Source organism: Vanellus vanellus (assembly GCF_965231255.1).
Source record: "Vanellus vanellus genome assembly, chromosome: 1".
Taxonomy (NCBI): Eukaryota; Metazoa; Chordata; class Aves; order Charadriiformes; family Charadriidae; genus Vanellus; species Vanellus vanellus.
In genome coordinates, this window is record NC_138905.1 from 49,340,196 (window position 1) to 49,366,681 (window position 26,486).

General features: G+C 41.1%; 2 protein-coding genes across 2 annotated transcripts in view; both read right to left on the minus strand.

Moving 5' to 3' along the window:
• Nucleotides 1-6,267, minus strand: part of POC1B (POC1 centriolar protein B) — a gene marked incomplete at its 5' end in the record, with an annotated part of 47,893 nt that extends 41,626 nt beyond the window's left edge. Inside the window, 7 exons of the mRNA XM_082490169.1 lie at nucleotides 287-355; nucleotides 1,117-1,250; nucleotides 1,629-1,744; nucleotides 2,624-2,731; nucleotides 4,008-4,187; nucleotides 4,968-5,139; nucleotides 6,216-6,267. Coding sequence (XP_082346295.1) covers nucleotides 287-355; nucleotides 1,117-1,250; nucleotides 1,629-1,744; nucleotides 2,624-2,731; nucleotides 4,008-4,187; nucleotides 4,968-5,139; nucleotides 6,216-6,267 — 831 coding nt within the window. The remainder of the gene's footprint in view (nucleotides 1-286; nucleotides 356-1,116; nucleotides 1,251-1,628; nucleotides 1,745-2,623; nucleotides 2,732-4,007; nucleotides 4,188-4,967; nucleotides 5,140-6,215) is intronic.
• Nucleotides 6,268-10,789: 4,522 nt separating this feature from the next.
• GALNT4 (polypeptide N-acetylgalactosaminyltransferase 4) lies at nucleotides 10,790-13,502 on the minus strand (the record flags this gene model as incomplete). The annotated part of the gene is made up of 1 exon (XM_082489869.1): nucleotides 10,790-13,502. One exon carries the CDS (start codon nucleotides 13,500-13,502, stop codon nucleotides 11,751-11,753), a length of 1,752 nt encoding a protein of 583 aa, XP_082345995.1. The 3' UTR covers nucleotides 10,790-11,750.
• Between the last annotated feature and the right edge of the window lie 12,984 nt (nucleotides 13,503-26,486).

Here is a 26,486-nt window from a genome sequence, read left to right on the forward strand (position 1 = left end):
AAAAGCATTCCTTTATTTTAATATTTGAAACAGAAGTGGCTAGTACTGTCGTCTTTCAATTGGATATTAAGGTGAGAAGTAGTTAAGATAAAGTTTTTAAATGATGCATTTATTGTTTTTCTCCTCAAATTTAACTTTGGGCAAAACAAAGTCTATATAACACACTACTAAACAGAATACATGTCAGTATACTGTAATTAGCATGTTACTGTGACACACTATATTTAAGTCCCATACACTGTAACAAACTTTAAATTAAATGTCTTAATGAGACAATGCCACAAACCTGAGCATCTGCTCCACCTGATGCAAATTTTTCACCACCTTTTGAAAAAGCCACAGAAAGTACAGGTCCCTAAAAGAAAAAAATTAGCATAGAGTGAAACTATGCTATTATTGTAATGATAGTATTGTAAAGCAAAGACAGAAACACTTATGCCGTTATTTAATATAAATAGATTTTTCATTTTTAATAGAAAAGGAACAATGTAACTGTAGTGAAATTTTTGCAAAGCAACTTGATTGAAGAGGTAATATTGCACATCTTTCTAAGATGCTACATTACAATTGCTGCAATCAATACTAGGAAGATAGCGGCATTTTCCTTAGATTTTATGCTTTAACTCTGCAATGAAAAATTATCATATATATATATTACATTACTCAAGACAATGCACTTGAGTGATTCATTATCAAAAGTAGGGTCTGTTTCATATTGAGAGGAAAGGGATAAAATGTCTACCATTCTTCACGAAAGCTAGCTTCCATAAGCTTCCCCCTCCATAGAAAGCACTGTTTTTCAAAAGACAAAAAGGCTAACGTGCCAAATAATTGATTTTGACAGCCAAGAAAGTGAGTTATTAATTAATTCAGAACATGATCTATTACTTAACATTAAGCATGCATACAATATTGGCAGATTAACTGCATGATCGTAGGCAAAACTGATGTATTTCCTTATGCACTTGTGACAAGATGTATTAATACAACACTTTGCTGTCCACTAATCTCCAAGTTGCAAGATACAAGACACAGTGGCATAAATATTACTTCCCCTTTGAAAAGATACTGAGAAACCTATTAAGATCTTCATTTAAATAGGATTATTGTGTATACCTTGTGTCCATGAAGAGTGTAAATAAGTCTTCCTTCTAAGAGATCCAAAATCTTAAGGGTACCATCAGTAGAAGCAGTGATGAGATAGTTACCAGAAGGATGGAACGATACACAATTAACTCCTGCTCTGTGAACTAATTTACAGAAAACAATATTCAAAGACTATAGATACCTACTAACAGGAAATGCACACATTATTTCTTCACTCTTTTTTACTTCCCAAAGAACAACCTACTTCATTTAATGGAAAAACAACTAAAGTGCTGGAGCACAGCAGACTCCCCAAAGTATTTGCTTAGTTCTGTTCTAAAAAATTAAGAGAAGCATTGCAAAGGAATAATGAGGATTCAGTCTGGGTTTTTAGGGTTGCTAGACTACAAAAAGATTACTTACAAAATGCCAGTATGACTTGTTTGTCCACTTTCCACAGTAAGGTATGAAATCATGTAATCTAAATAAATCACATTTCATTGCCAAGAGCTCCAAGAAAATACAAACTACATTGTTTTTACCTTTGTAATGCTGCAGTAGCTTGTTCATTCGAATATCCCACAGTTTCACTGTATGATTTGAACCTGCAGACGCTATACATGTACCACTTGGGTTGAAATCCACAAAATTTGCAAATCTAAATATAATTAATGAAAATAAATTGATGACATGTTTCCATAGAAATATTTGGAGATATAACTATCTATATATACGTAAAAAACAATGTTAACTCTGAGTTGACACAAACTTGTATGGAATCCACATGTATGGAAACTCAAATAACATATTTCAAGCAACTAAAATAAGCATGAGAAAACAAGATGACAGATCAGACTGTATAATCTGGCTTTTGTTAAAAAGATAGTATCATTATCCTGACTCAAACCTTCACAGTTGGAGTACAAAGTTCCTAGAAGACAGTGCAGCAAAGAGTTTGTAGGCTACAAGTAAAATAACTTTATCTAAGAGCAGAGCATCTAGCTGTAACCTTTTAGCTTGGAAAAAGGACAGAGAGGACAGTTATGAAATTATCAAAGCACATGTACAAGATTAATATTCCATTGCATTTTTTAATTAAAGCTTTGGTTCCAAGAGGTTTAAGAAAACTGCAGATGTGTAAAAGCAAGTATTTTCTAAACCTAAATATGGCAGGTCACCGAGACCAACAGAATACTGTTTTCAATGAGTGAAGAATTCTCAAACTTCTCTTCTTGTTCAAGCATCCAATATCAAATAGCATTATCAAAATGGAGGAAAAAGATGAAAACATACAAAAATCCAAGAACAATGTGATTTTTCTTGGGCTTATTTCTTGGCTATGGGAAAACAGCAGGATAATTGCAGCCAGTTAACCTCTTTAGAAAAATGTGAAATTAATTATTTTAGTTCACACGGGTGTTAGAAGTTTGATCTATTTTCAGATACAACATATATAGGTTAACACCACAAAACATTAATTTAATCTCATTAAAACTACACATTTACATTTCTCCTCCTTTTTTGTAGTAACACTTACCCTCCATAATCTAAGAAGCTATCAACACAAGTTTTATTTCTTGTATCCCAGATCTTAACAGATTTATCCTCGCTGCAAGATGCTATTAGTCTTCCATCAGGTGAAAATCTGGAACATGCAAGTGTATACATTACTAAACAACTGACACTACATAGATTAACATTAGAGACATAAGTACCAAAACACCAGAACTGAGAAAGTCTGTTTGGAATTGCAATGTGTAACATTCAAAGAACATTTGAATTTCTCTTATTTCTCATGGAGTAATAAAACCGAAAAGCTTCTCCCCTGATTCCTCCCCCCATTTCAGTATCAGTTACAACTAAAAACATCCATAAACAAGAGAAAGGGGTGGAGGGGAGGTAACAGCAGCCTAAGGTTGTCACTTCACATGCCAAAGAGGTTATTATAGAAAACTATAGGCAAAAAGACACAGAGGACACAGTAGAACCTTGCGTTCAATTTTAACCTACATATATATTCTCCCGTGAGTTCTCTCTAGACTGTCAGCAAAACATTCATGATTATTCCTAGACTAGCAGACTGGGTTTTTAAACAGAACAATCGATTTGTCTGTAACTTCACCAACCCTTATTATTTCTCATATTGAGCAGCTGCACAAGGACATTAGAACACAAGGACATTCTTGAACACAAGAACTTCCACATGTGTTTTCCTAGAGCTTTTATTTTTCTTCTCAACAAATCAGATACTTTGGGACTTTGTAGGGCTCTGCACTTCAGTGTTAAATTTCTTTCTCAAGAGATTTAAATCAGGCCTTTCAGCTGCAGATTTTCCATTAATATGGGGGGGGCGGAGAGAGCAAAGAACAATCTTTTCTTGTCTTTGAAGAGCTGCCCTGCCTTTAAATAAAGTGCAAATCTTAACTTGTGGTACAACAACCATTTCTTTTACCTTTTCCAATTACGTAAGTTTTAACTCATTTTGACTCATGACCATTCTTATATGCCACTACTGTTCCAAAAATAGTTGAGAAAACCCCTGCTGTGCATAATAAATCTAGAAACAAGTGAATGCTGTGAAATACATTAATACAGCACAAAACCATACAGGACAGGGGAAACAGACAGGATATTGACTGAAAATAGACACCAAAGACCTTATTTTTCCTTTAAAGCAAAAGAATTAACATCCAGCAACAGATTTAATATGTACACATATTAACACAGAGCAAGTTTTCAGATTTCGGCTAGAAGATATATATAAAATGTGTGTGTGTAAGACTGATTTATTAAAATTTTATTATTAGTGATAGATCATCATTTGTCATCCATAGATTTTTCTTCTTAGTTCTGCCCTAAGAAATAAAAACAATTTGTTAGGAGTTCTGCTTCTTTACAAAGAGAATAAAAAGAATGCTTACTTGGCACAACGAACCCAATGAGTGTGTTGGAATAGGGAAAACAAAAGGCGCTGACGGTGAACACTCCATATTTTTATTGATTTATCATTGGATGCTGAAACTAGTAAGTGGCCATCATGTGAGAAGCTCACGCTACGAACAGATGCTGTATGACCCTTCAGTACTGACGATTCTCCATGACTAGGAAAAAAAAAAAACAAACCAAACCAAACCACAATTATATTAAACTGAAATGGTTTAAAAACACATAAAACTCAAGTGAATGTGTTTGGAATCTTATCCAAATGGAAAAGCAACATAGACAGGCTAAATCTTAGTGTTGCCAATATTTTTTTGCTTCATTTGTATACGAAATATTAGAATAACAGACTTTAAAGTAATTGTATTTAATATGACCAATTTTAGAAAACAGGGCAATTAAATAGCAGCACTAGCCTACCTACATTTGAAAGCATTTATTATGTTTTTTTGCTATAGTAATCTACAAAACACTTAAGAGTTAAAGGAACATCAGTCTAAGATCATTCTGAATAGCCTGTAATCACTATTACTTGAGAACAGTCTAAGAAGACAAGTCAAGTCAAAGTTGTTTGGTCCCCCCTGCCAAATGCTATCTTTTGTTTCCTTCATCACTTGTCTTCCCAAAATGAAGTGCATCCATGCAATCCTTATTAAAAGAAATATATCCTTTAAGCCAAAGAAATACTACCAAGCATAGTCTTATACACATGAAATCATGACTTCTGAATTGCTATATTTTTCTTTGGAAACTACAGAATATTCAGTAAAGAACAAAGCAACACAGTAAAGAACTGTGTTGCTTGCACTCCCAATCTCTGTTTCTGTCAAAGCCCAGTCAGGGATGTGGGAAGGAAAGAGAAACTTCTCTTGGGTAAAGACTTCAATATTCACATTGCACATTAACGAAACGCATAGGCAGCATCGCCCAGTTATACTGACATGCAAGGAATCCACAGTCTGACAGTACGATCATGAGAAGCTGTAGCAAGGAGCTGCCCATCTGGTGAGAACTGTACGCTGGTCACCGCTTCCGCATGGCCTACGAATTTGTAAGCTCTGCATTGTGTCTTCAGCTTCCACACCATAAGAAACCTATCCAAAGAGGAGGTAGCTGGCAAGAAATAAAAGATATTATGAGCCCACTCACTGTTGTCAGAAAAATCAGAGCTAATGACTACGGATTTGGATTCACCGGTGAACTTTGTGGGTATTAAGGGGAGGGAGCAGTTATTGGGTTTTAATGGATACTTGGCCTGAGCAGAGGCCTGGCAGCCAGCAATGCCAACACCAACCTTTTGGAAGGGCACCAGAAGACTGGGAGGAGTAAAGGATAATTCTTAACTCTCCCAGATATTAAGCAAACTGGCTCACAAGTACTTTAAAGATATAGAACAAAAAAACCAAAGCCGAACGTCATGCACACATCATTAAGTATGAATCCAGATTTGGCATTATCAAATACTAAGAGCAAGAGACATTCTTCAGTGATCTCACTTTGATCTCCGAGATGCAATTTGTTTCAAGCATCAAGCGTTTAATTCTGAAAAGACAGGCAACTGAAACTCAAGATATCATTTCTAACATTTCAGATATCTACACTAAAGTGACTATCCAAATATGATAATTCTGTAATCCTATTTAAGTACCTATTTTTTAATACTAACATTTGTCTAGTTCAAAACACAATGTGAAGTTGTCTCTTTCTATTATCAGACCAACAATTTTTTTGTTTGCAGTCACTTTATAGGTGAACCATACTATCTATATTTGAGAAGGAAGACAGTTTCCTGAAAATGATCACGCTCTGGTAAAAGCTATAAGCAGCAAAAGTTGAAAAGCAGTTTAATTAAACTGAAGAGTGTGATATTCCCACACCCCTATTATCTTCATCTCTGCTAAGTGGTAGCATGCAGGTCAGAAATAAAAACAAGGGATTCACACTGCCACCCCTCAATTATAAGATTCCCAGCCCTTGTACAGAAAGGGAGGGAGAGGAAGAGCAGGGACCTCCTGGAAGTTGAAGAGGACATGAAAAGGACGGCTCTTCCCTTCCCAACCTCTTCCAGGCACCAACACAGCACAAAAGAAAAGTCTGTTTATCGGCATGTGTATCAAGGCAAGCCTCAAACAAAATATTAGATACTAAACTCTGCTTAGGAATTTAGCAGAGATATTGTTTTTACTCACAAAAGACTAGCTTCTGGTAGAAGATGTGGGACCAGATTATCCCTATGCCCATATCAACAGGCCTAAATTTGACAAAGTCGTTCAGGATATTCCCCTCACCCAACTTTTCAAAACTCTGTTTTACAGCAGGCTCTTTCTAATTGTACTTGAATTATTTCTTTTTTCCCTTTAATTCAGAAAAAGGTGACCTAGAGTGGCATAAAACAGAAAGGAAAAAGTGAAACGTAAGCCAAAACAGAATTTGAAGGCACTACGTTGGAAACATGGAACAGACAAAATTGATGGTTTCTAAAACAAATAACGCACAAACTGCCAGTTACCTGTGGAACACTAAGAGGTACCTTGTGAACTGCATGAAGGTCATGTAATACCCGTCCTCTTCGCTTTCAGTTCTAAAAACTGAAAGTAATATTTTAAAAGACAACAATACGATAAATTCAAAGCCTGGTTTCTTGTAGCTTGGTCTCTCACAGATGGATTATCCCAAGGTTAATGAGACACACCAGTGACCTGAAGTTCTCCTTTCCCTAGGACATCCACAAGTGTCTTCCTTGCCCTCCCTCTAGACTCCCTGTTGCCTACACTCACACAGCATCCTCTCTCCATCCTGAAGTACGTTTCTCTCTTGAAGCCATCTGTTCATTACCATGACACTCAAAGGTTGTTATTACCTCTGATGCTGCAGTTCCAGCCCAGCTGACACCACCCCGGGGGTGGTAGAGGGCAGAGATTCAGGACCTGCACAGGAAAGGGGGAGTAACCAAGCGATTCGTTGCAGAATCATTTTCTTAAGGCACATAGGCTGATGTGAGTCTATATCCAAACAGTATAGGAGAGGCATAAACCCAGAAAAGGAAACTCTAAGACAAAACTCTGAATCTACATTCAACTTTAGCCCCCATCCTGCCAAGGAAACCAGTACCAAGGCTCAGCCAAGCCAGGCTATTCCCTTTTCAAGCAGGCTGAAGTCAACTTTGGTGCCTACGGCCAACACCTAAGCATTTTGCTTTATGGTAAACGTTCTACCTTAGCTAACCACTGGCACTAAATACAAGAGTCTATAGGGCAACAGTGACACCAGCAATAATTTCCATTACCAATACTAATCTTAAAAACAGTTTTATACATGAAAACTCTACTGCATAGTTTACTATTATCAAATACATTTCTCTGCTTTTCTTTTTATTCCATTTTAAGGGATTTTGCCTAGTTTATAACAATGCTTCTCCAATTTATTCAAGCACAGTATCTTAAGAATTGCTTCTTTATCCTTTTATCTTTATCCTCCCCTCAGGTTCACGTTGTCTATGCACGTAAGTGTTCAAAAGGAGGGGAGCAAGGACCTTCCAGGACAGATAACACACGGGGTCCTACAGCGATGCCCCCAGACCCAGGTGTTACATTCTGTCAGCACTTGCTAAGTACACCAGCACCCTATAGTCTGACTTTCAATTACCAGATGACCAGTAAATGGTCCACAACAGATCTCCAAGGCTAATTTAAAGTACTGGAACTGAAACAAAAGAAACACAGAAGGTCTAGAACAATTTTTCTTTTAAGATGGGCTGTACCACAAACATGCGCATGATCCTCAGAGAAAACACCACATAACTAGAACCTTGTTTAGAGGTGAAAGAAAAAATTTGTCCTTGCTGTAGTAACAGAAGTATTTGATCAACTGCAAAATATAATTAGAAAGAAGAAAGCTGAGAATTCACACTGAACTGACTCAAATATGCAACTTAGTCCAGTTTATACCCTCAATGCCTTTTTTTTCTTAAACCTTCAGTGCTTTCTGTACATGACCAAGTATAGCTGATGCATCTCTAGGTAATTTGCTTTTCTGGTGATGAATCATAACAGAATTGAACACCAAAGTATAAAGACTTTTACACACTACTTTGTTTGTGTGTAAACTACCAAGTTTACACACTACTTTGTTGCAGTTCTCTAAACAGATATCCGGGCTTCACATATGCCACAAAAAAGATTTTTTTTGGTATTTGCAATGAAACCAAGTTCAACTTATAAGTTGTAAATATTGATGGTATACATTTTCGTATATACACATATTTGTGACAATATGAAATTACCATTGCACTATTTCCCAGAATACCACAGTAGTGACTATAACAAAGTCATGCAAAGATCAGAAGAGACATACTCAGCCAGGCTTTAACAGCTAGATGCACCACTGGCTCACCCTTCCCCACCCCACCCCCCCAAATGCTGAAGCATCTCCAATATAATTAACTCACTCAGTGCAAGAATTGTAGGTCAGATGGAATACAGGACTGTGTATGTGATGTGTGTGTAAATATTCAAACACCACCACCCCAAAATCCACACACTTTACAGGAACCTTGCAAATCTCAGTGTGATAAGGTGCACCGTCACTATACAAACACACTTAATAGTGATTCACAAGATTTCCTACTTGGAGGAAAACAATTATTAATTGAACTTTTGTCAAGGGAACCAATCTGGAATTCTAAGCACAGTGGACAAGTTACAAGGAATTTTTCATAACTCCCAGAAGTTCAAGTTCATGGCAGTTTTTACTGTATATTGTAGGTACTTACACAAGTGGAAGAGAATTGAAAAGAGTCAGCACACTAGCCAACATTTAATTATCATTCTGGATTTTATTTTTTCAAAATAAACCTCAAAGCCCTCCCACATTTATTCAGTGTTACGTTTACATTCAATTTCTTTTAAGTCACTTAAAATCAGTAGTTTAAAATACATACAAGCGTTCCCCAAATTTTCAAAGTCTAACAGAATGTAAAATCATTCGGAGTTTTGGATTTTCCAGAAATCTGTGCACGCTGAAAAACGACTGGATTGTAGTATTTCCATAGAATTGCTGCAACTCAGTTCAAAACTAGTGGAACTTGAAATGGCAATTTTTTTTTTTTTTCTTCTCTCTTTCTCCCTCCTTCTCTAGCCCATGCCCCCCCAACTTTTTTATTCCCATTGGGAAGAATTTTGTTTGTTTGTTTCAGGGCCAGGTTATTTACTTTTGCTTTTTTCTTTTAGTTTTTAAATAACCACAAAAATAGGATGGGAAGTGGGGGGAGAAGGACAAAGGGTTCAGGTACATACAGAGAGAATAACTTTTCAAACTTTAAGAGGCAGATTCACTTAGACTTATTGCTTCCAAAGATAAGGAACACTTTGAATGTCAGTTTTAACACAAAGGTAGTTCTTTGTATGAAATTTAATTTTCGCCAAGTCCTAAAAAAGTTAATTGTATAAAAGTTGCATAGTCTATATTCACACCATTTATTTACTTTCATCTGAGGAAACATGCATTGCACATACAACTTATGCTCTGCCCTGTAGGAGAACTCAGGCCTTTTTCCTGTCATTTCTAGTGGATGTAACAGTCTACAGCAAGCTTTCCACAAAAGCACATACTTTATATAATTTATTGCCCCAGTACATAATGTCTGGCTGCCTTTTAAAATTTGATAAATGGTTCATAACTTGTAGGTCCACAAAAGAATTCCTTGCCGCAGAGTAGAATGAAATTTTTCAGGAATGTCTCCCTTATATAGTAAAGAAGTGCCCTTTTAAAAAAAAAAAAAAAAAAAATCAACTTAGGGGAAAAAAGGAAAAAAAAATCCAATTGCAAGTAACCTCCTAAAAATAAGTTACAGACTTAAAACAACCCATGCCACACAGTGGCAAGCATTTTTAGCATAGTTCAACACTACATCCCCAGCTCCAAGTTTTCTTCTTCTGTTCCCCTTCTATCTTAGCCTGCTTCCACCCAAGCCTCTCAACTCCTTAAAACGACTATGATTCAAAAATACATGTTAATCTACTCTTGCTTTATTTTTGGCAAGTCTTCACTTATTTCAGGTGTCACTTGCTCCCTTTTAACCCTTCTGCTTACTAACACCTGCAGCAAACACACAACTACTACATTCCTCAAGTATCCAGATTTTTACTGCTCAATAGCTCAAGCTCCTACCTACCAGCCCCGTGTCAAGAATTACTATGCTGTGGCTACTGAAGAACATTTATTACTTCGGTGAAAGTAATCAAAAAAGCCAGAATGCTTGAAACATTAAGATAAGTGTTCAACTTCAATCATATAAAGCTAAAAAGCACAGATTTTAACACAAGATTTTTTTCAAGTACACAATACATCTGTCACATCTACTGTCTATAATCACACTCAAAACAGATTAGTGACGCGATTCAAGAACCAATATTCTTCAAAACTCAGCATAACAGGATACAGAAAACTTTCTAAATAAGTTGTTTTATCAACCACCTAACCAACAAATCTTGGTTTCCTCCAAGCTGCCCTTTGCCTTTTCAATTCCCTTCACTTCAGGAATTCCAGTTTCCCAACCTTACCCGAGGTCTCCCATGCTACTATTGAGACTAGGAAGCGGCAGCATATGGTACGTTATTTCAAAATTCTACCTAGGGCTTATGCATGCGAGCTGTTGCCAAAATACATGATGCTAAATAAAACAGCCCCAATTTTTCCTCTATCCCACTGACAGACAAAAAAAAAAAAAAAAAAAAAAAAAAAAAAAAGGTGCATGGGATAGTCATATAAGCTATGTGTCCCTAGGATGCCAGGCTTAATGTGGAAAAGCTTACACAGAGGCAACAGAAATATTAAATATATAGCTACAAAACAGCAGTAGCTAATGCCACTCTGTACTTTCTTTCCTTCTCAGTTACATTTAAATAGAGTTCTTACTTGTAGCCATCCTTATTTCTTCCCATTCGTGGTACCGCCAGCATGTCCTTGGTTCCACTGTGACTATGATCTTCTCTAAATGCCTGAGAGCTCCTGAGTAACCCTCATGAGGTAAGTTTTCCATAACAGGCACAAGACTGCAAACCAGAGCCAAAGCCTATCTACTAAAAAAACCCTTGGTTTTCTTCAATGTAATATAGCTAGTTGTCACCCTGAAACCCTTAAGAGCATGCAAATTCCCAGAAAACTGCAGAAGATTACAAGGCTTAAGAGTCAGCTTTCCACATCAATATCAACTCAATCACATCCTACTGCAGCATTACTTACGGTGTTAGATACATATATTATAATGTATCTGCAACATAGGTCAGTTAATTCCACTGCAAGACCCTTAACTTCTACTTCTGTAAGTAAACTATCTTTCTGTAAGTAAAGTATCCTTACTTTCACGTAACATTATCTTGCAGGTTTAATGTGTCTAATCTTTTTAAGAAAAAAAAAAAAAAATCCCATCTCCTCCACCCACTCAAAAGCCTTTGCTTTACCATAATCAAGACAGACCAAAGTAAGAAAATAACAGATCAAAATTTTACAAAAATAAAAGGCATTAGATCTGTATTAGAAATGTTTCAGAAACTAAACCCCAGTATTTACTTTTGCCTTCCATACAGATCACCACACAGACAGAGTTTCTACACCACTACAGACACATCTGGAGGCATCCCAAGGTATACAATCACATGTCGCTAGATGCTCACGCATGTAAAAACCTTGGAGATCACAGTCCATTTGATTCGTACTACCAGCAGTTATTTCTCAAATTTCCAAATCTGATTTTTATCTGCAGCATTACAAGTTCTCATTTCCACATCAGCACGCCCCTCAGTTGTACGATAAGCAGTAAGGCACTTTCCCGAATGAGGATGATAAATAGTCCCATCTTCTTTGAAATGCCATATAATAATTTCTGGGATAGGAGATCCATCTTTTGGGCAGCTCCTCATACCTACGAAGTCTTCATGCTCAGGGACTTCAGCACATAGCTCAGTTACAGAGTTAAACCTAATCTCCTTATTTGATGTGTATTCAAAAAATTGATTGCCTCCCTGACCATGACATCCAAAGAGAGAAAGGTGAGCCCCAGTAGGATTATGTTCTGGTAATACGTAGTCAAGGCATTCTGAAGCTATTCCTGTGCTGCGGATAGCACCGTGCCAGCCAGGACGATCTTCTGGTACATGCAGCTCAGCAAATATGTTTTTTAAATACCAGTTAAAACTCTTGCATTTCAAACGCTCTCTTAGTGTTTTTCTTTCAGAAATGTCTCCATACTTTTCTTTTCTTGCTGAAGGATTTCTGTTGTAAAAGTGCTCTTTGTACTCATCCATCCACACCTCAGCAGCACGTGCTGTGTTCTGAAGGAAATTCGGTCTAGCATACGGTGCACGCTTTGGAAACACATGGCCTACATGGGAGCACGGATGAATTTCCAACATGCCTCCACACTGCCAAACCCTAAATGATAATTCTAAGTTCTCCCCTCCCCAAACATCCATCCCTGTATCATAGGTACCCAGGTACTCAAAATACTTCTTGCTGACAGCGAACAAGCCACCAGCCATAGTTGGGGATCTGATTGGGTCGATTTCAGATTTGCGCCTGAGACGTTCATGTTTAGGTACTGAGTGCCACTGGAATGTCAGCCGCCAGTCAAACCCCCCGATCATGGGTTCTGCTGTTTGCATGTAGTATTCAAATGTTTTCCAGTCAATGGTGTCAATGACAGGACAAACAATAACAGTCTCATTCTCAGCAATCCTCTCGAGCAGTGGTTCCAGCCAGCCAGAGACACATTCACAGTGACAATCTAGAAATGTGAGGACATCACCAGTAGCAAAAGTAGCGCCAATTAAGCGTGCACGAACCAATCCTTCTCGTTTGTTAGTTCTTATCAAACGAACTCTTTTCAGACTGCTTACATATTTTTCAAGTTCAGCCTTCAAATACACTTTGTCACTCAAGTCATCCACCAGTATAATTTCTTTTAGAAGCACTGAAGGTGATGTTTCAAGAACACTATGTATCGTCCGCAGCAACGTTGACCAGGCCTCATTGTAAAAAGCAATTATAACAGATGTCGTGGGCAGTCTTCTGTAGTCGTAAGATTTAGTTTTACAGCCATTCAGTCGATTATCTTCAATGTGCCGGTGAAGAGAGATTTTATCACTCAAATAGATATTTATTGCGTACTTTTCAATCAACTCTTCTTCCTGTTTCTTTTCCTCAGGACTCAGCTGCAGACGAGAGGGCTTACCCCATTCTCCTGGGGCATAAGGATCAGGCGGGGATTTGTCATAAACTGGACGAGCCAAATCCACAGCCTCTTCTGCTCCGTCAGAAAAGCGCCTCTCCCATTTCCCTTTGGTGATGCTCTCCCCGGCGAGGGAGGCACCGAAGGACGAAACCGACAGCTCGACCACGAAGTAAGCGATCATCAAGAAGCCGAGAAACACGCAGCTTTTGCGGACCCACGTCCATCTTCTCGCCAGACGGATCCTCATGGCAGCCGATTAAAAGCGGCGCCCAGCGGCGAGCAGCTCCCCGAACTACTGCTGGCCGCCGCCCCCCGCGTCCCCCAGCACGGAGTGGGCTCCGGGCACTCCCAGCTTCGGGCTCGGGCCGCCGGCCGAGTTTGCGGCCAGTCCCTCCGTGGCGGTCCCAGAGGTTTCCCGGGGGACGGCGTGGGGGGGGGAGCGGGGCAGCAGCGGAGCACGGAGCAGTCCCCCCCGCCCCTCCGGCATCGGCGCTCCCCTCACTTACTTACTTCCTCCTCCCCCCCCCCCGCGTCTCGCCGCGGGACAAACCCCTCCTCCCGCCTTGTGGTTTGCTCAAAAAGTTGTCGCTTAAGGAAGGGGCAGAGACTCCTCGGCCCGCCCGGCCGGTGCGGGAGCCCGCCCCGCCTCCGCTCCCGGACCTGCGCCCGGAACAGCGCGGCGGCTCCGCCGGCTGCCGGGGAAGGAGGGAGGGAGAGAGGGAGGGAGGGGACGAACCGCCCCACCCGCAAAGCAAACGGCGCCCGGCCCCGCCGCCGGCCCTCCGCACTCACCCAGCCCCGCGCCGTCCGCGTTGAAGGCGACGCCCGTCACGGCCGCTCTGTGGCCTCGAAAAGGCCGGATCAGGACGGGGTCCTCCTGAGGGAGAGGGTGCGCACCGTCAGCCGCCGGGTGCGAGCGGCTCTCTACCCCCCCTCCCCCCCCCCCATTCCCCCCTCAGGAGCCGTTAACGTCCCGCACACGGCGGCGGACGGTCCCTGCACCCTGAGCGCTCCCACCGGCGGGTGGCGGCGGCTGTAGCCGCGCAGCCCTCGGCGCCGGGCGACAGCCACCGGCCGCAGCTCGCCGGGGCTGGCGCCAAGCCCTTACCAGCGGGGAGGCCATGGGCGGAGCGGGGCGCCGCGGCAACGGCAGCTGCCGGCACGGCGCGGCGGCCCGTCAAACCCCCCGCGCTCCAGGCGCGGCCGGCCGAGCCCCGAATTCATCCGCGGCGCCAACAGCGCGTCTTTCCCCGCCGCCCATTCGCCGGCCGCCGCGCGCGGGCATTGGAAGGAGGGGGGGGGGCGGGGCCGCCTCATCGATTGTGTAGGTGCTCGACTCTCTTTTAAAGGCGCAAAGGCCGCGGCGCCGCCGCTTCAGCGGTGCGCGGGGAGGGGGTTGTCGCCGGCTGGGCCCGGCGGCCGCGGGGCGGAGGGGAGCGGCTTCCCCGCTCGGTACAGGGCAAATTACGGTCTCCTCTGTCTACCGGTGTGTCCGCCGGTTGGAAGGCTGGTGGTGGGGAGGGGCTGAGCTGCCGCTGAGGGGGGGGGGGGGGGGGGCGGTTCGGTGGGTGCTGCGGCGGGCGGGGCCGGAGGCGGGAAACCTGGCCTGGGGGTTATTATTTTTATTTAAACAAAACAAAACAAAACAACACCTAGTTTTCCCCGCAAGCCTGTGAGGGAAAACCCCCAGCGCTGGGCTGGTTCTCAAGGCGGGTGGCAACGGGGTGTTTCGCCTGGGCTTTCTTAATGTTCTAAAGTACAACTACCTCTTTTTCCTAAAAAACAAACAAACAAACAAACAAAGCCACAACAGAGAAATGCTGGTGTTAGTAGTGCTGTGGATGTTTATGCAGCTTCATGAGGGAACCAATCTCACTGAAAAAAAGCTGCTGCGATAGCTGTGCCGGTTAAAAGAGGGTTGACATCCATTAGCGAAAGGGCTGTGATAGAGCTGTCGTGCGATGAGAAAAAGTAACTTATACTGCAATTACACCCCCTCCCCCCCCCCTTTTTTTTTTTTTTTTAAAGCCGGTCTGCACTTTACAGAGTTTCAGCTGACGTTAAACTCTTAGATCTGCAGAATCAGGTCAGTAATTAGGCCAACGTGTAAGATTTGTCAGTTATAGGACAGTTCCAAATCAATTGTGTTTAACCGTGAAATGCACATTTAAAGTAACAATTTTAAAAGGGCTGAAAAAAAGCAGGATTATCACAACAAGTATATAAGAAAGTTTCCATGAAAATCTGCTTGCCACTCCTTACACTGATGTTATGCAGGCTGATATATTGCCTCTACAGCTTCAGACCATAAAATTTAAAAAAAAAAAAAAAAAGTGGTGGGATAGGACACATTGACTGTTACTTGAACCTAAAGCTACAGTTTTATGTCATTATTTGCTCTTGATTTGGATTGGTTTGTTGTGCTGTTTTTTTTTTTTCTACACAGCTCACTGACCCATCCCTTTATGTTAGCTCCCATGATTTAGTTATCACAAAGTAAAATGTATCATTAAAAAAGTTGGTAGTGGTAAAACTTAAATGTCCCACATTCTACCACGTTGCAGGAACAGGGAGTTAATGAGTTAAAATTAAATTCACTTGGTCTCTTCACCACTATTGAATTCTTCCAGCCATTTCTCAACTGTTTTTGCAACTGTCTTCTTTCTCTCGGGTTTATCAGCTGTGAATGACACCTCTCAGCAGGGAGACAGCCAAGCTACATTTAGATCCTATCCCTCTGGGAAGCAGATTTTACTACCTTAAGTTATTCTGTGTTCTCCTTTCCTTTTCTTCTTGAATGAGAGAAACTATGCTCTGTGCTGCTGTAATTGTGCATTACGGTATCTCAGTATTTCTGGTACCTTATGTTCTCAGGTTCAGATGTGTTATGGAAGCTCCTTAAAACCCGGTGGACAGAAGTACCTGTTATTTTATTTACAAGCTGAGCTAAATGACAGTTCCCAGTCATACCGAATCATTTTCTTTTTGCCTTCTTCACAGCTGCTACACTTCCAGCAGCTCGGTACCTTTTACTCATTTTTGGGGTGCTAGCAATAAACTGGAATCTGTACCTGCCCACAAAATTCCTGAATTATAAATTGCCAGGCGATAGGCAGAAAGCAAAGGAAGGACTGTGATTACTGAGAGAAAGAGGGCGGCATCCCTCTTTCTACAAGTTGCTGGAAGAGCTTTTCTCAAATTGTGGGGCTTACAAAGTCTGTTCCTTGCCGCTCCTGCTCACCTGAGAGTGTTTCGAAGACTCCCAGATGCTTGTAGGAAGCAAAGTATTCCCTTGCTGCAGACATATAATTAGCTATAGCGACTGTAGTTATAAAGCTGGCAGGTCATAGTTTTTATGCTGATTATTTTTTCTCATTAGCATGCATAGATTTTCTTTTCAGAATGAGATTATTGTAACTTGTAGTAATTTAATACAATTACGAGTCGGCATTGTCTTTTTAAGGTTGAGAATAACTGGTCTGTGATATACAAGTGCAATCTACTGCATTAAGTTGTTGTGCACTGTGATGGCAATGATAAATGGTGCGTCAGAAAATGTCTTCCAAGCGTCATGTCTCAGTAGGCTGTTGTTTCAGCAGCTGTCAAGTTTTTTTCCTCAGGCACTGAGTTAAGGTAGTATATGTCCAAACAGAAGTCATGTGTACAGAAGAACATTTTAAGATTGTAACTCAAGGTTTAGCGGGCTGCATGGTCACTGTAGGAAAGGACTTAGTAAAAGTACACATAGAACTCAAGGACACATAGACAAACTTGGTCTATGCGTGTATGTTGCATTGCACACATAAATTACACCGATCACATATGATGTCATAATAATTGAGGTAATACAATGTATACACTCGAGGCAAATGTAATATACTAGCACACCTAAAGTTCCATCGTATCTAAAATGAGGACTTTATAACTTACTGTTAGTACAGAGTTTCAATGTCACATCCTACTTTTAAAACAAAACTAAGAACCCCAAATTTAATTGCGTGGAATCATACTGGGAGCAGCTGTGTTAGCAGCAGAGCTGTCCAGACCCCCGGAGAGGCCTGTGGCCCTCAGGCTGTTGGGAGACAGGGGACACAAGCAGGCAGCGGTGCACCGTGGGCGCTAGAGGGGAGTGTGAGATATGCTTTGCCAGCGTAGCGTCGGTTATTCATCCGCCTACGTGCAGGAGAAGAATGTGGTCTCGGGGCACAAACGTTTAATTATAGGCTGTCTTGCAGTTGTAGAACCATTATACCTTATGCCCCCAGCATCTTTCCGACCTCTGATCCATCCTTTTTTTTCCTCCTACACCAAAATGGTTATGAAAGTAAACATTAAGACTGTGAAGTAACTTGTGGAGTAGTGTGGGGTTTTTTTGTTTCATTGAAATTTTCTTATTAAAATCCGTTAAAGTCTGTTTGCTAATAGCAGCAAGAAAATGGAAAAGGGTATCAAGTCAGTATGTACAGATTTGAAATGCAAGGATGATTTGGAATATATATGATTTTACTTTTAGTCTAAGAAACATCCCAGGGTCGTGAGGGAATTGGGAGCTGTAGTTGCTAAGCCATTCTCCATCATATTTGAAAAGTCATGGCAGCCAGGCAAAGTTCCCAGTGACTGGAGGAAAGGGAATATTACACCCAGACCCAGGGAACCACTGACCAGTCAGCCTCACCTCTATGCTGTGTAAGATCATGAAGCAGATCCTCCTGGAAGTTATGTCAAAACATATGGAAGATGAGGAGGTGATTAGAGACAGCCAACATGGCTTCACCAAGGGCAAATCATGCCTGACTAATCTAGTGGCCTTCTATTATGGAGTGACTGCATCAGTGGAAGGGTAACTGATGTCATCTACCTGAACTTCTGTAAACCCTTTAATACGGTCCCCCACAACATTGTTGCCTCTAAATTGGAGTGATATGGATTTGATGGATGGACTATTAGATAGATAAGGAATTTGCTGGATGGCTGCATCCAAAGAGTTACAGTCAATGGCTCAGTGTCCAAATGGAAGCCAATAGTGAGTGGTGTCCCTCAAGGGTCTGTTTCGGGACCAATACTATTTAATATCTTCATGGTGGGATTGAGTGCACCTTCAGCAAGTTTTTGGATGAGACCAAGCTGAGTGGTACAATTGATGTTATACAAGGATGGGATGCCATCCTGGCAACCTTGACAGGTGACAGGCTTGAGGAGTGGGCCCATGCAAACCTCATGAAGTTCAATAAGACCAAGTGCAAGGTCCTGCACCTGGCTTGGGGCAATCCCCAGTGTCAATACAGGCCAGGGGATGAATTAATTGAGAGCAGCCCTGCTGAGAAGGAGCTGGGGATAATGGTGGATGAAAAGCTGGACATGAGCCGGCAATGTGTGCTCGCAGCTCAGAAAGCCAGCCATACCCTGGGCTGCATCAAAAGTAACATGGCCAGGAGGTTGAAAGAGGTGGTTCTGCCTCTCTACTCCACTCTCGTGAGACCCCACCTGGAATACTGCCAGCTCTGGAGCTCCCAGCATAAGAAGGACATGTACCTGTTGGAATGAGTCCAGAGGAGGGCCACAAAGATGACCAGAGGGCTGCTGCTCTGATAGATATTGGAGATTTTCCCTTGTTCAGTGTATAGATTGTATTTGTACTGAAGGATAAATAAGAGAACCTAAAGTGCCTGGAGGGAAACATGTAAAGGAAAACTGCATAATTTAAAACCAGCACTTTAAACCAAATAACCATCTGGATTAGAAGCTGAGAGTGACAATTACTCTGCCAAATAACTTGTCTTAAAGTCATTAGACTTTGTATAAAAGTGGGTGTGTTATCCAAAGGGGTTTTTCTGTTTGTTCCTTTTAATTAGATGCTTTTGTATAAAAGATACATATCTTTCTAATGACTGCAGGGACTAAATTCCTTAATGTTTCTCCCTAAGTACCCAAACAACACAGTTAAAATACTGACATAGTAATATGCAGCTAAAGCAGGCACTGAGCTGCATGGAAACCTCTCTTACTGTTCTTGTCAGATCATAACTCATACTCTCTATAATTTATGTGCATTATTTGAATCTGAGAATGTTTCCAGCCACTGATTGTTTTCTGATAATGGAATGGGTTTGACTATGGGATTTTCTGGGATAATCCCATTATGGTGTTTTATAGCAGTGGCACCACTACCTGGCTGGATACCACATGCAATTCCAAATTTAAAGAACATCTTTCTCTTTGTCTTTTTTTTTTTTTTAATAATGTTTTAATGGATGATCAATAACAGTAAGGTTTGCTGTGTTGCCAGTAATATAGGTAGGTTGGTAAATATATTTTTAGTTCAATACACTTGCATCTAGCTTTTCTAAAAATAAGCAAAGCAGTTGTTTTCTAAATAGATATGTGGTGTGATGTCTCTTTGCCATTGTAGACAATACCTGAGACACTGTCATGTTGCAAAATTCAGTGCGTTGGAATCAAGTTACTTTAGCAAACTGTTTGGTAACGTGTGTTTAAAATCAAGAACCATTCATGTGTCTTACCGGGTTCATGAGGGTTAGAACAAGTTTGGAAGAATTTAGTACCATGTAGCAAAGATTAGAACAAATTTATTAATGCCATATAGAATGGTGTTTATAGAATATCTTCCATTTAGTACTGCTTAACAACAGCATCATTTAGTATAATGCGGGTATTAACTGCAAGAGTGAGTCAATTAAAATTGGTGAACAGTGAACTGTAGTATGGAGATACCTAGCTTGGTGAAGTCTCTGCTTAGGTGTGTATCAGAAGGCAACACTTCACCTAAACAATCTCGTACAGAGAATGAACTAGGGAATGGAATAAACAGAAGCAAGAGAAATTAAAATAAGAAATTTAACTAGAAAAATGAGCTCTTGATATCACAGCTTACTTCATTTTAGAAAAAACCCTAGCTTTTATTGAAGCCCAACTCCATGAAACAGAATTCTGGCTTAGCTGACAAATTTATGAATAAAAGGTGGCAGTAAATCTATTTGCTGGGTGTTAATGAGAAACTTGGTGTTTGCACATAGAATAATTCATATTAGCAGGTATTTTATAAGTTGATGTGGTTTGTTTTAAATTAGACTACATTAAAACTGTATGGGTGAGGTTTTCAACCATTAAACTGAACAGGGAATATAAGGCATGACAAAATCTTAATACATCATGCTTAACTCTGGCTCTTCAAAAGGAAAACTACTGTATGCATTAGCTTTGAACAGAAAATGTAGAGAAGCGCCTGTTTTCACCTCCTCCCATTACAATCAATCAGTACATTTCAAATGTTAGGAACTCTCAGAAAAATATACAAATTTTCCTTTGTGCATAGATAGACAAACAGAGTATGAGACAGAAACATGAACTGAAGACCCTGTAATAATCCAGAGTATATCAGTGAGGTCCAGTAGATGATGGTACACCAGTGAAGACCAAAGACAAGGATGTTGCTTTTCCTGTATTTGAAGGAACAAAGCAGAAAGGGACGCATAGGTGTTACTATGAGGCTTTGGGGAACTAGTGGGTTTGAATGAAAAATTACAAGATGTGCATACTATAGCACAAATAATCAGATACATTAATATGGTGCTTTTTATTCAGAGATTGTGAAGTATTTTTTTTAGTTCTGTTAGTTGTTCTACAGGTAGGAAGTTGCTCACTTTCACATTTCTATAGAAGCATATACAGTGGTGAAGGCTATTGGAAGACTGCTGCTGAAAATATGCACTCAAAAGAAACTAATTTTGTGGGGGATTATAGTAAAATTAGAAACAGAACTAATGTCTGACTCCCAATTCTGATTTCAGGGCTCTGAGAAATTACTAGTGTGCCTCCAGGGAATACTTCCCCCTCTTCCCCCCTCCCTCCCCCAAATTATGTAGAAATAAAATTCAGAGTTGTAAGAGTTGTTTTTTAAGTAAAGCCACTTGCTAAAATTATCTATAAATGAGCATAACACAGTCCCACTTGGCTAATGACATTTTCTGTTCAATAATCCTGATATTATTTCAAATATGACCAATGTTTGTGTCATGCCTTGTTCAGATCTCATTTCTTATTGTACTTTTCTTGATGTTACATTAAGTTTAAGACAGAAGTAGTCACCTCTGTTATCTTAGCTGGTTGAATTCACACCAGTAGTATTGTATTTGAGTATATCTGTAGCTTTTGTTTTCCACTAGCTGTTTGTTGGGGATTTTTCTGGTCAGAGTCATATGGAAGAACAAGGGAATGGCTGTTTCTGTGTTTCTTGCATTGCCTTGTATATAATGGTATATAGTATATATAAGTAGATAGGCAGTACCTGGATTCACAGTGTGGTTTAGGCCTGAGTCAGAACTCAGGGGCGTTTTAAATACCTCTTGTTTATATTGATAAATTCTAAATTTGGCTTGTGTCTCCTAGCTCAGATCAAAGCTTAACAGACAGTCCAGTATCAGTAAGGTATGTCAAGGTTTGTGCATTGACAGTACATCTAAATATGCTAATTTAAGGCTAGCTTATTTCAGGTGCTTCTAAAATCAAGTTACTGAGTTAATTTCAAATTTTCTTGCATCCCTGTACCATATTTATACTTAGTTGCAGTACCAAAACAGACATAAATAAATCTAGTGTTTAGCTGCTGCCAAAGGGGGCATCATCACTCCCTCTTTTCATGTTGGCATGAGTGGTCATCTCACCTAGGAATGAGGTGGTTTAGAAGGCTAAACCATCGTGAATAGTAGTGTGGTGGGTACTCATTGTTGGTTTAGTGTTCTGCCACTTCAGTGCATTGAATTGGTTCTTCTCAGGATCAGATCAATGGTAAGTGGCACATATTAAGTGGTTGGAGCTTGCTGCTGAGTGTGGGACTGTACTGTTTTAGTAATATTTAGCCACTACGTTGCGTAAGAGAAGTTGTCAAACTGCACTCTTAGACAATTAATTTTCCTAGTTTCATCAGCATACAGCTGCTACCTCATGGTCAACCATCATGATTCCTATGCTATTTTTTTTTCTGCTGCTGATGGGAGGGGAAAATGGAAAATACCGTATTTCTGTCTTTCATAAGCTTGCTTGTCTGCACTTGCCCAAGGAGGACTAGGGGAAAACACACACGAACGTATCAAATAGGAGCCAAGGTACGACAGAAAAACTAAATCAAGTGCTTGAAACCAATGACCAGAACTGCCAGATACAGAGTATGAGAAATGATAACAAGTGTTATTACAGAAACAAGTGAGGAAAAACAATATGCCACTATTATTGGAAAACAAGGAACATAGTGGTGCCTGAACACATGCAGCCACGAGTGGAGGAAGGGAGCGTGTAGCTGTTAAAAAATCACAAGGAGAGGTCAGTGATTGATCTTCTGGGTCCTCCACTATGATGTCCAGCTTAACAAGTCTGCTTATAGAGGCGAAGGAGGGGGAACATGGCATCCAGCAAGATAGAGAAGGAAGCAGAAGAGCACACTCAGTGGAGCAGGGATATCTTCAACCGCACAGCCTGGTGCATATACAACATTTTGTCTGTGGCGTTAGTTTCTTCTTCTAAATGCTTGCTGAAGGCCAGGGTCTGGCCCATCAGAGACTTCAGGTGCTTAGCACAGGGTTGTGATATATGCATTTGTTTAGCAATATCATGATGATGCTGGCCTCCCATCTCCACACCACCCGTGCATCCTCTAAAAAGGATCCTTGACTCCGCATCTTATGACTGGTGCAGAGATGACAGGCACTGACTTCGAAATGTCATTGCTCTCTCCTCTGCTGCCCCTTTGTGGCATGTATCTAAGCACTGAACCACCAGTTTATTTTACCAGGGCTGAACTAGATTTAAGTTAGTACACATAAAAGAACGAGGAGAACTTAATTCCACTCTTCCCTTAGGTTAGTTTCAAGAGGGACAGGAGTAAGGCAAGGTGTTTCTGACCAGCAGTGGCAGCTGCTTCAGATTCAGGATTGTTACAGAGAAGGCTGTGTCACATGAGAGACAAAAGACCTTACAGATTACATTTTTGCCACTTCATAGGCAACTCTAAATGCTAATTGGTCTGTGTTCATCATTGCTATACCAGAGCAGGGCAGGGACTTCTTTGTCAGGAGAAGGAAAGCCTACATCTGTATGTTGTTTTTTTTTAATTTTGTTTTGGTTTTTGTTATTGTTGTTGTTTTGTATAGTTTTGGTTTTTTGGTGTTGCAGCACTGTCTGCTTAGGCAGGAAGAGCTTTCCAGCACGAGTTGGCAAACCCACAATGTGACACAGTACCACAGATGCTTCCTGCTGCTACCATTTAGGTTTTGTCTTGATCATTCCTTGTGTGGCTGATGCACCCACAGAACGATGACAGAGATACTAGAAGTTTCAGACTCTCAGAAGTTTTATTGTAGAATACACTGTCCTGTTTGCATGCCTGCATCGAGTATAAAAGCTGCCACCATAAATGAGACAGCTAGACCCTGGTCTAATTCAGAGTAAGTGCTGTAGTTACATCTTGCCAAACGCTGCTTATGAAATGATAAAAATCTAACCAATGGGCCCTATTCCACTGATGAGGCATGCGTGTACAGTGGGTCATTTTGGGGGTAGAAAGTCTGAACTGCAAATATTTTCCCCACTCCACACCTTCTATTTTAAACTCCCTTTCCTCTCCTGCAGGAAGGCTGTATCCATGCGTAGCTGGATGTGCGTGTCAGCGTGCTTTCAGACTTCTTGCAGGTTCTCTAATACCATGAATTTTTATGCTGATCTCAGCAAAATGACTGGTTTTGTTTCAGAGAGGGATGACTTCTGGAATGGCTGAACAACCCATGTACTGTACAGTGGAGAGAAGCAAGTGGCGGGATCTGCTTGACGTCACAAAAGGGAGCAGGGAAGAATGCCCCTAATTTTCTTCTTAAAACAAGTTTGCGAGAACACTGCTCAGGCTGCCTGTGGCTTTCTCTTGGATCACAAAATATCACTTGTTTTTGTCATTTTGCACAATTCTAATCGCAGGGCTGCTGCATATGGACACTCTATACCCAGAATCTCAGTCACAGTCTACTGGGATTTTACAGAGACTGGTCCCAGCTGTGGGGAGGGTCAATGGTGCATCACAGCAGATCAGATATGCAGCACATCAGTATCACTGTAATCCCTGAGCATTACAGAAAAGAAAACAGAAAGTGCCTTCCCTTTCAAAGGGATATCTGGGCAATGCAGCTTTGGCAGATGCAGTGGGAGGAATGGCACAGGAACCGTGCTCTGGTGGCTTCTGCCCCTTCGGAACTAACCCAGGCACAGTTTTCCTTCAGTATGCTGTGAGGCTGCAACCTAACAAATATTTTCACACCACACAGTCTCTCTGAAGGAGAAAAATATTAAATCCATGCTAAAATGATCACAAGAGATGCTAACACCTAACTTCCTTTGTGCACTGCTTTCATTTTTTTGCACTAATTCTTACTTAGAAATTGTTTGCTGGCTACTTTGACTCTACTTTAAGAGAATTCCTCCTTAACTAGGCTTTTTTTGTTTTGAAGAACACACCTGCTGTTAGTATCAACAGCTTGTTCTTGCACCCATAGAACAGAGAGGGTATGCTTTGAATTTCCAAGTTGTTGTCAGGACAAAGTCCTTCATGGTTGCTACAAGAGCTGCCTTCAAGATCACTTTTGCTGCAGGGAAGTTTTCCTGCCATATTATTGAATATGATCATGAAACTTGTGTCTTCACCAAAAGCATATGAACACTTGCAGATAGGCGCATTTTACTGTGACGCATCACTTAATTATGTTAGCCACATTTAATTTTGGCTTTTTAAATAAAAAGCACTAGATTAAGTTTCTTACATCAGTTTACTTCAAGCATTTGGTATTCTGGTCTTTTTACATTCCCTCCAACCTATCATCACTTATGTCAAATCATACAATGATCCATAGTTGTTGTCAAATTTTGGTATTCAGATTCACAGCGCAGATCATAGCACGTTCTTCTCCAAACCAAAACAAGAAGTAAAGATGACCGAAGCACTCAAGCAAAAGCACGAACTGATGGAGGGCATAGTTTGTAGCGCTCCTGACATTTAATGCCTCGAGCTGGAGGAGCCTGTTTTAAGATAAACACTTTTCAACTTGTAGATTCATTCATTTTGCTCCTCTCACTCCTATCCCGTTATCCTGCTTTGCTTCCCTTGAAGCTTTCAGCAACTTCCGCTCTCTCCCCTTTCAACTCCCACCTAACTTCCTTCATCCGTGGTATTTTAGCTGTTGCTTCCTCCACCTGTGGTTACTGGGGCAGTGGGAGCCGCAGAGAGGAGCACCTTTCTGCTTGAGTTTTGCCCTCCAGAGAACAGCCCCAGCATCCAACAAGCACCAGCGTGCAGGAGCAGTTTACCCAGAAGCGGTTCCGGTGTGGTTCACCGATGCTGTCGCGGAAGCTGGTGAAATGGCAGAACCGAGGGGACACCACAGGAAGAGAGAGGAGAGGAGCGGAGGAGGTAACCTGAGCCAGCACCACGGGCTCCCATCCTGCAGCGTGAAAGGCCCAGTTGCAACCCAATCGCATCCCCCTGAGACCAGGCAGGGCAGTTTGCTCAGGACCAGGTACAATTCTCAGGGAGTTTTGCATAACAATGGACGAGGCTGACTGTATAGATATTTAACAGGTTGCAGCTTGTCCGCACTTTCCACTGGGAGAGCAAGAGATCCCCAGCACCAGGAGGTCCTCCTTGACACACGTCAAATCTTGTTCAAAGGCTTGGAGACGATAGAGTATCAGTAGCAACAAGCATTAACAGAAAAATAACGCTTCCCCCTCAAATTCCAGTCTTTGAAATGGTTAAGCCCTTTTATATCATAATATTACCCACTCCCTCCCCCCGCCATCCAAAAGCAAACCTCTTGAGCTGTATAATTTTATCAGGGTTGTTAGTGGTTAAATGTATTTCTCCATGAAGTTTCCTCAAAGGCCTGCTCTCTAAGGTACAGTACAACCATCAAGCCTTGCAAGACTGAAACAAGGCAAGAAAGCCACAGGAGCGCTTCCCTTGGATTTGGCAACATCCCGAACATAGTCTGTTTGGAAATAACAACTATCTACGGCTGAACTCTTGAACTTGGATTGATTCTAAGCGCAACGTTTCAAACTGGCTTTATGATAGCACACAGGGGTATCTTTCAGCAAAAAAAGGCTGTAGGGGATGAAGCATGACCGGAAAACAAACACCGAGGGGTCTGTTGGTGGTGCTGATTGCCTTCGGGGACAG